Source organism: Triticum urartu, chromosome 6A (genome assembly GCF_056163025.1).
Source record: "Triticum urartu cultivar PI428250 chromosome 6A, HENAU_Tu73, whole genome shotgun sequence".
NCBI lineage: Eukaryota > Viridiplantae > Streptophyta > Magnoliopsida > Poales > Poaceae > Triticum > Triticum urartu.
The window spans coordinates 358336917-358347170 of NC_141878.1; the positions used below are offsets into that span (position 1 = coordinate 358336917).

The 10254-nt window shown below is 42.8% G+C and overlaps 1 protein-coding gene across 3 annotated transcripts; it reads right to left on the reverse strand.

Moving 5' to 3' along the window:
• Positions 1–700: 700 nt before the first annotated feature.
• LOC125513417 (polyadenylate-binding protein RBP47) lies at positions 701–7891 on the reverse strand. Of its 3 annotated transcripts, XM_048678538.2 has the most exons (7): positions 7443–7891; positions 6111–6564; positions 5597–5652; positions 5363–5493; positions 5151–5247; positions 2516–2568; positions 701–1117 (listed from the first exon to the last, which is right to left on the reverse strand). In XM_048678538.2, the coding sequence occupies exons 1-7, from the start codon at positions 7803–7805 to the stop codon at positions 970–972; spliced, it is 1302 nt and encodes a 433-aa protein (XP_048534495.1). In that variant the 5' UTR covers positions 7806–7891; the 3' UTR covers positions 701–969. The 3 variants fall into 3 exon arrangements, with proteins under 3 accessions (XP_048534495.1, XP_048534496.1, XP_048534497.1); XM_048678539.2 differs by lacking the exon at positions 2516–2568 and having other exon boundaries at positions 7443–7889; XM_048678540.2 differs by lacking the exons at positions 701–1117; positions 2516–2568 and adding an exon at positions 2575–3008 and having other exon boundaries at positions 7443–7890.
• Between the last annotated feature and the right edge of the window lie 2363 nt (positions 7892–10254).

Genomic DNA, 10254 nt, shown 5'->3' on the forward strand with positions numbered 1-10254 from the left:
CTGCTCCCCCGGCGTGCGCCCATCCGTGCTCCCGCATACGTGGCATGGTTTGATTGGAACAAAATAAGGCCCGGTCCCATCCCCTTAAAATAAGGGGAGGAGATGATTAGATTAGAAAGAAAAAAGAGAAAAAAAACAGCCGTAAGATGGAGTGGAAGCACGGATGGGAGCAGGCAAGCCGGATCCCGATGAAGAGGCGTTAGTCGGTGCGGGAGGCAGGGAGTGGGCCTAACTGGGTCACGGCGAGGCACTAGGTCCAGACGCAGCAGCGGGCTCAAGCTTAAAGGCCAGGAGGAGGAAGCGGAGCAAGGCACCGTCAGGTAGACGTGGGGGAGGAAGACGGAAGGAACATCACCGGCATATGCAAAATCAAAAAAATAACAGAAAAAGAGGATCGTGCGTCGTATGCCAATCAAAGGGCTTGGGAATCGTTCGGTAGTTTTACCAAAAAAAATTGGTTTGCCAATTACATTTCTCGTAAATTTAAACATGACGCTTTCCATACTTGGCTACTATAGTAGCTAAGCATAACTAGCCTGTGACAATATCCAAGAAACTATGGAGGCCGTACGAAAGGTCACGAAAGGTCACACATCTCCTGTACTTGCCCTTATCTGGTCACGAGGAACAGGAAAGTAGGCTAAATCTCGGTGTAAGCAAGTAATTAATTGTGGGCCAAGCAAGATTAACCTAGCAATCATAACCTGAACTTCCAGCCAATAGTTTTATTAGCAAGTCAAAATTTCTTACAACAATACGAATAACTCAAACTCTTTATTGTCTACAAGCCTTGCTTTAGGTTCTACTAGCAACACAAATCTGCAGACATCACATTCATATACCTGTCTCTCTCGCCCACTTTTATGGCCATCTATAAAATGTCATCGTACGATACTGTGCTTACTGGACCAAAACCTCGTTTTCTACTGGAGTTGGGAGGAAACAGAGACTACCTCTAGCATCAGCTCACTAGTTGCTGGTTACCGTAGAAAGGGTAGGCTCCATAAGCCGCAGCATACACGTTTGCGTGAGGAACTGGCGACGCGTAGCCATATCCACCGTAGAAAGGCGTGCCGTAGTACATGCCATTCCGCCGATGCCCAGAATCACCCCTAGACTGCAAAAACATTAAGATTTTTGTGAGACCAAGTAACAATTGCAAGAAATAAAATCCTTTTTCCAAAACACTTGGTAGGTATAATCATCCACTCTTAAGAATATTCAACTGATAATGGGTAAGCCTGTCAGAGTATAAAACTGATGGTAAATTAAAAGCTGGCTGAGGACCCATACAAAACAGCTCATAGAGGTTTTAGGAAGGCTAGCTACGCGACATGGAGGGGATACATGTTGCCAGACAATGCACACCATGAAAAAGGACTCACGTATCAACATGTTCAAAGAATCAATAGACGATATCACAACCTCTTTGATCTTGTTTCGTGGAAATAATGGCAATCTTGCATGCCATTCCGCCGTAGAAAGGATATAAAGGTCTCACTGTTTCTGAACAAACTCGCGATCGGAGTTTAGCAGAACACAACAATCAACGAAACCAAATGAGAAAATGCATGCCCAAAACCCTACATCAATTGATTCGTCCAATTTCCAACTTCCAGGGGTAACTTGGGTAACACAGTTAAATGCTTAAGCTATAATTCTAAATTTGTATTAACTACTAGACCTGTCTAGGCAGGCATCCTCTTGAGCTTTTCAAAGAAGAATAAACATATTTTCACTGAAGCTAGAGCCCTTCTCGATTTTCTACAGTTATGGATTGTAGAGGAGCCGAAGCCCATAAGCTCAAGCTGAAGAGCAGCCAAACAGGTCATGATGTCTCTACATAAAGACTGTACAGATAATTGTGTTGTTGTCCAATGAATTTATGTAGTCAGAATTACACAGTTCGACACTAGAATATGCAAGGAACGGGCTGATAGAAATATCGCGTCTGGAGAAGTATAGGACCCAAAGTCGTAGAGCTAACTACATAGGTGAGCATAATGGAACCGTTCGGTTCACCACTCAAGAGAACAGACTCCAACCATTACCACGGGTCAATGCTATGGTTGCCAGATATACATGGTGGTAATGTCGGCCCATGTGCCTCCCACCCATTACTGTAGCATGTGTGAGGGCATGTGGCATATACAGCCGTTGCCGTGTGTGTGTAGGGGCATCTGTGTAATACTGTATCAAACTGAATCTTCCCAACTCAGGACCTCTTACTTCATCTTCCTCCACAAGTTTCCCCAATTCCTCTCCACGGTGGCCGATTCATTTCTCCAATTTGTCCCCTAAATTACTAGCAAAAGGTCTCCTTTGGACCCAACAACGCATGGAAGTTCAGGGAGATAAACACAAGTCTAAAAAAGTGTTTCTAGTGGGCAACCAAGGTGTTTCTGGAACTTCAGTCATATATGCATGAGCCGGTTTCTTGCTGCAGTAGTCACAAACTTCGATTCAAATATTTTGGGCTTCCAAAGTGTTGGAAAAGGTGGGAGAAGTGGCATACCAGCTCAAAATCCAGCAAATACCATCCTGTTGTCCATGTCTCCTTCCCCAAACCTGCAAAACCACCTGAAGACATCGAGCCGGCTTCTAAATCTCTACAGTATGATCAATCTTTGGTGAGTTCACCCAAACCTGCCCAAGTTCTCCAAACTCGGCTTGTCAAAGTTGGAGGCCATAACCGCAAGCAGTACAAGATTGCATGGAGTGGTCTTCCTACATCCATGGCTACCTCAGAGTGGGCAAGCGTGCTATCGGAGTTACCTTCAGCTTGAGGTCAAGATCTCTTTTAAGGAAGGGGGACTGCTACGGCTGCTATATCTACATGGGTGGTATTACAGCCTAGTTGCCTCCAGCCCATTACTGTAGCATGTGCGAGGCCCTGTAGCATCTATAGCTGCTGCCATGTGTGTGTAGGGGTATCAATGAATTATATTGAATCTTCCAACTCGAGACCTCTTGCTTCATATTCCTCCCCAAGTTTCCCCGGTTCCTCTCTGCATCACCTCACATGACGTAAGGGAGTGCTACTGGTATGTAGTAAATAAAGTGAGACCACTTAGAGGACTAGTGGATAGGGACAATACGACACTACAATGCATAGTACAAACAACATGCTTTCAAGAATGCTCAAGTAGATAGTTCACCAATATCCAAAAAACATTAGTCATGCATGCAGGTATTGTGCTACATCAAAGGGGGGTAACTAGATCACACCACATGTGTTGTTGCAGGAATTGGCTGCAATATATTTCAATTGAGATTTGGTTGCATGGAACATGCACTTGGATTAATAATTTGAGAGCTGATACTGAAATGATTTATTGTATAGTTATAAAATATTCGCTGAATGTAAATAGCATAATAGAACGGAAAGCCTTTTCCGCATGCACAGTCGATGTTGAGGTGGGCTTTTTCTCATGCATGGTTGCAAGTTCAGGTGGCATGCGTGCATGTTGAGAAAAATAAATTAGTGGGGATCGCCTATAAGTTATATAGGATATAGTTAGTCTCCCTCCGGCTGCTTGAAGTGCCCTTCAACCCAAGTGGCGTAACAGCATCATGACTACACCCGCATGAAGAGAAGGGGCGGACTAACTATTCATAGTTAGCCATACTTCCTACCTAGTGACCACAATGGATTGTATCCACTTCTATAGAGATAGAGAACCTAATATTTGTGGTTGGCGGATGTGTTTCTTCTGCTCCAATAATGACTATGCATACCCTTCACACATGGCCATTTTATATGACACAAGGAAAGAAGGCATTGCTACCTCTATTTGTAAATAGATAGCATTCCTAGAAGGTGTGCAATCAAACTTTCCTATGTTTGATTCATTACATATAATAATATACTAATATTGGCCACATGAATATGATTTTTTTATATTTCTTCCTGAGAACCCACTTGTGATTGGGTTGTTAGGAGGGTGTGGTCGGACCCCCTTACCCACAGGGATCAAACCCTAGGTTCATATCTCATTTAGGAGGAATATTCCCCCAATGGGAGGCAACATTCCCACCGAATCTTGAATCTCCACAACTCCAACCATCCATCAGTAGACTTTGTGAGTGTGCCTGTGTGTTGTGTGGTGGTGGTGTGCGTGTTGCACCTATATTGTACTAGCTGTTCTCAACAAAATCATGAGATTTTTCATGGACTTCTTTTCATAATATAGTAATTACATTTTTATACTAAGATGCATACAAGAAATTCATGAGCAAAGTTGCATGTTAGAGACCGAGACACATCAAACCCAACATCTATTTATGAATGTGACTACTACGTATGGTTATTTAGTGTTACTTTTGGTCGTGTTGCTTGACCTGGCCTAAAGCCAAATAATTAAGATAAAACTGGATTGCATTATAATTAGATAACTTAGACTGAATGATATCCTTTAGCACCCATTGAGATCCTCAAGGAACAAACACACAAGGAGATTTACTCAAACCACAATCTCACTAGCCACATGGGCATGGCTAGAGCTAGGCCATGATACCACCCAAGCCCAAGGTTACAGGACATAGACTACAGCTTATCATATGTTCACAAAAGCTTGCTATCTCAAGCAGCATAGCATGCATAGAGAAAATTACCATGGCCAAATGTCAAACACTATTACTTTCCTTTAAAAATGAGCAAAAAAGTGAGAAATAACACCCAAAAGAAACTACTTTCCAATTGAGTTGTGTAGAACACATGCAATGATACAAATGCAAGTACAAAAAATTTGCCAACCATAAACAGCATGTAGAAAATATCTATTTTATGATTTAGACTTATAGATTGTATCCTACACTGGTGTAATAAATGCAAATTTCCTTCCGAGCATATAAGCCTTGGTTGCGGGAGTTAATGTACAACCCCACAACTTGCAATTCAAGTTCTCATTGACGCAAATGTGGGTTCCTATATATATTGTAGGGGTCCCCCTTGCAGTTATCTTGAAAAAAATCCATTGTCCAATGTGCATGCAGATTTACAGTGCGTTAAACACAAATTTCGGTTGTCCATGCAGATTTACAACTGTGCATTAATCCAACATTGAAGAAGACGGTCACAGAAAGTTGACGATATGTTAATCTAGCGAGATAAATTAAAATATATAATAACAGTCTAGAATAATTCAAACCTGTTTGCTTGCTGGACTGCGGCCCCAAGAAAGACGAACTGCCTGCTTCCCGATTGTTGATCCACTCAACCCTTGTAATGCTTCTTCCGCATCAGCTCTACCAACACGAAGTATTCATTTTCACAATTTCAAATATTCCAACAAGAACCAATAAATATTTAAGCATCCAACAATTTCTCGTAAGGATCTATAGGAACATCTTGGTAAAATACCTGTTGACAAATTGAACAAAACCGCATTGTTTCCCAACAGGAATTTTGACAGAAGCAACATCACCATATTTCGCAAATGCTTTCCTTAGTTCATCTTCACTAACGTTGGGGTCAAGCCCGCCAACATATACCTACAACAATAACTGATATGATACTGCGCCCATTTTACACATAAGAATCTTGGAAGATTTATTTTTAGAGAAAGAGATTGTCCACTAGGAAACAAGCACATACTGTCCTGTTAGTCGAGTCACCATCTGATTGTGTTGGTGGAGAGGTGCCAGAATCACCTGCAAATACAATAATCATAGAAAATAAAAAATATGTCAAGGCAAGTAAGTCATAAACTGATACTTAGGTTCAGCAAAGGCACTAGTCAGCCAGCAGCTTAGCTGGCAGACCAACGCCTACCGCTATTTAGACGGGCCTAGGTGACTGCCTTGGCAGGATAATAGTCTAGGTGGGAGACAGGAGAGTGTTGGCTAAGTAAAAAATCAAACCTACAATACTTTTGCATATGAGAACTATATAAGTATGATACTGTGATACTAACGTCCCACCCACCCACAAAGCTCCATATATCTGAGGTTGGTGTTCGAATATAAGCACTCATGATGAAAATGAGTCCAGACTAAACATGCCATAAAACGTTACTGATTATTTGGAAATTTCAGAAATTACAGAAGGATAGGTCAGGCACATGATACCAAACATGTTATTCAAAACAACTGTGAAGTGATGGAAATACCTGAAGTTCTTCTAGGAGTTGCAGGTCCAATGCGAATTGGCCGAGTGGAGCAATACACACCATTCATTTCAGTCATAGCATGAGTTCTATCAATATCATCTCCAAACCTAACAAATCCATAGCCCCTAGAACGGCCCGTGTTTGCATCAATAATAACTTTAGCTCCTTTCACAGAACGATATTTGTTAGCAAAAAGTTCCATCAACATGTCATCAGTAACATCAATAGCTAGATCACCAACAAAAATTGAGTGATCAGAAGCAAGTTCAGAGCGTTTTTCTCCAACACTATATGATGCCCAATTTAACTTAAAAGCTCGGTCAGTATTAGGCATTACATGACCAGCAAAATTCTGAAGTGCTTTCTCTGCTGATGCATGGGAACAGAACTCTACAAAACCATAACCCTCAGAAACTCCGGAATGTCTATTGCGGATAACCTTAATCGTCACCACCTACAGAACAGATAGGTTGCAGAGAATGACAATTAGCAACACATGTGAAACATGCTAATTTAACAGAGAAGCGATGCTTCATAACATGTTCTTTTCACTTGTTAAATTCAAGAAAAAAACACTTATGTTTTTAAGTTTCTATTACTACCTCCAATCCATATTAATTGACGCTTAAGTTGTACTAAAGTAATATATAGCTGTAGGGCCTTTCCCGCTTGTTTTTGTTTCAGAAAAGGGTAAGTATTACCGCATCCACTGCCATTTCTTCCGAAAATGAACTGTTCCACAGAAAGCATGGCCAATAATTTAAAGGTTCAAGAGTTGCAATAAATGAGAGCTAATGGTCCTGGCAAGTGCAAACACGTGTGCGCAAAGGAGAGCTATAAAAAAATGTGAGATCAGCATCTACGAGAAAGCTGGTTACTGTTTCTGGTATAGCCCTCCCAGTCTTCAATCACATATCCCTAACAAATCGTAATGTGTTCCATCTTTCCTCCAAACTACCCGAGTGTAAACTCCAAACTTGACGCCTTTACCCTCTTACTAACAAAAATTATACAGAAACTCGCACTTGACTTCGAATTATGCAACAATTCGCCACCAATATGACTAATTTTATTGTCTGTTGCACACTTGCACGACTACTGCATGGAATGGCCTCAAAGTTTGCGCCTTTAGCAACTATTGAACCAACAGTACGAAAAGAAAATACAGCGTTGTAATTACCATGCAATTTTTAACCACAAAAATAGTTGGCTATCTCGATTGCAACACAATATTGACAAAGCAGCGAATTGATAAAGGACAAACATAACAGGATTTGAGAGATCCGGCACGGATAAGGCTGGATCGGATAAGCGAGCTCGGGAAGACCTAACCTCGCCGCTGTGGCCGAAGCAGCTGTGGAGATAGTTCTCGTCCATCCAGTACTGGAGGTCGCCGACCCAGATCGTCCGGTTCTCGTCACCTCCGTTCCCGCCGGATCCAGCCGATGGCGGAGGCGGCGTCACCGATGCCTGCGGCGCGAAATGCTTCACATACTGCGGTGTGGGAGGGGGCGGCGCGGCCACCATAGGCGGCGGCGGCGGCGGGTAAGGAAGTACCACCCACCGCGGCTGCGGCATGTGGTGGTGAGGGTGCGGGTGCCCGTGACCGTGCGGTACTTGTGGGCCATGGGCATGGGGATGTGGGTGCGGCGCAGCTGCCACCGGAGCATCGGTTGTCGCGGCCGCCATCTGCATCGCCGCCGCCACCGCTGTGAGGAGCAGGAGAAGAGAGAGACTCGCGAGTTAGTGGAGGCGGAAAGGGAGGTACCTCGTTGCTGAGGGTGAGGCTACACCTATATAGGGCGTTAGGAACGGATCCGGGCCGTCAGATCTAGGATTTCGCTGGTGGCTGTGGCCGTCTGATGTGCTGTTGCGAGTGACTGACGCGTGGGACCAGTGTGAGTTTGCGGTTTTAGGGAAGGGAGTTGCGCAATACTGCTACTTCCGTGGGATTCGATGGTTGGGAATGTGCGGCTCAAGTTTTGCCATATTTCGGCAAACAACTTAACACCGCCTTTGGATGTCTTCATTGAAGCCATGGAAATTGAGGCCCTTTTTGATTCATAAGTCCTAAGACTTTTATTAATCCTAACTTATAAGTTTCAAGTTGTCTCTATTTGTTTAGTTCCTGGGACTTATAAGTCTTTATAAGACCATATTACAACTATAAGTCTCTATAAGTCCCTCCTTGAGAGTCTTATTTCATAAGTCCCTAATGCCCACTTTAAGTCCCTATAAGTCCCTCATGTTTGATTTAGATGGTACTTATAGGAACTTTTTTAAGTCCCTAGACCAATAAGTCTCTGGAAACAAACACCCTCTGAATTGGTATTTCAGTGGCAGCAATGCGTAGAGGCAATTTAGTCCGTTTTGGCTCCCACGTAAAACTCCCTCCCACAATTCGGAGGCCTGCCGCTCCGAATTCGACCAAAATCACTTGCTCCCGCAAAACATACCATTTCACCCTCGCGACCACGAACAGAAGGAAAAAAGAAAAGGGAGAGAAGACAGTGTAGAAAGGTATTAGATGCAACTCAATTGTATTCATCGGAGCCGGTAACAATATATATAGGAGATGTCTTGCTGACAATCCAACTAACCGTACCATATCTCTAGGAGTCAATCTATACAAGGCTAGATATCATAGAAAGATCAATTGGAGATAGATACAGATATGTCATGTTCAGCACCCCCTCCCTATAGTCGAAGCGTTAGCGTCAGTGATGCAAAGACTGGAATGGAACTCCTGGAATGCAGTGGTCGGCACCCCCTAATTTTACTTGAAGCTATATTTTTATTTGTCACATATCATGAGTTTTGCTTGGAGCGTCTAATGCTTGTGATCCACGTTGGTATTCCCCCGAAGAGGAGAGGATGATGCAGCACATCAGAAGTAAGTATTATCCCTTAGTTATGAAACCAATGTTATCAGCCCAGTAGAAGAGTCAAGCAACATTATGTAAACAACACCTGCACACAAACAACAAAAACTTGCAACCCAACGCGTAAGAGGTGTTGTCAATCCCTCAACGGTATTGAGATGGATTAAATTGTATAGGTTTTGATAAATAGATCTAACAAAAATATAAAATAAAATAATTGTAGCAAGGTATTTTTAGATTTAATATGATAGGAAATGGACCCGGGAGCCATAGTTTTCACTAGAGGCTTCTCTCGAGAAAATAGCATACGGTGGGTAAACAAATTACTCTTGGACAATTAATAGACAAGTGAATAATCATGATGATATCCAAGGCAATGATCATGTATATAAGCATCACGTCCGAGATTAGTAGACCGACTCCTGCCTGCATCTACTGCTATTACTCCACACATCAACGGCTATCCAGCATGCATCTAGTGTATTAAGTTGACGGAAAAACGGAGTAATGCGATAAGAACGATAACATGATGTAGACAAGATAAACTCACGTATGAATAAAACCCATCTTGTTACCCCTAATAGCAATGATACATGCGTGTCATGTCTCTTTCTGTTACTGAGATTGAGCATCGCAAGATCGAACCCATAATAAAGTACATTTTTCCATGAAAAGAAAAATCAATCTAGTTGGCTAAACCAAACCAAAAATTTGGAGAAGAAATACGAGGCTATAACAATCATGCATAAAAGAGTTCGACAAATACTCAAATAATATTCATGGATAGAACTAACCATAAACTCACAATTCATCGGATCCCAACAAACACACCACAAAAAAGAGTTACATCAAATGGATATCCAAGAATATCGAGGAGAACATTGTATTAAAGATCAAAAAGAGAGAAGAAGCCATCTAGCTATTAACTACGGGCTCGTAGGTCTGTGGTAAACTACTCACGCATCATCGGAGGGGCAACAAGGATGATGAAGAACCCCTCAGTGATCGTTGCCCCCTCCAATAGAGTGCCAAAAAAGGCCTCTAGATTGGATCTCATGGTTCTGGAACTTGCGGCGGCGGAAAAAGTATTTCGTCGACTCCCCTAGGGTTTTGGGGATTTTAGAGTATTTATAGAGGCAGAGGTAGCCCGTGGGCCCCACTACACACCAGGGCACGCCGGAGGCCCCTTCTGCACCATGGTGCCTAGTGGGCCCAACGAGCGTCCTCTCGTGCCCTCCAGAAACTTCATGGGTGCCTTCCTG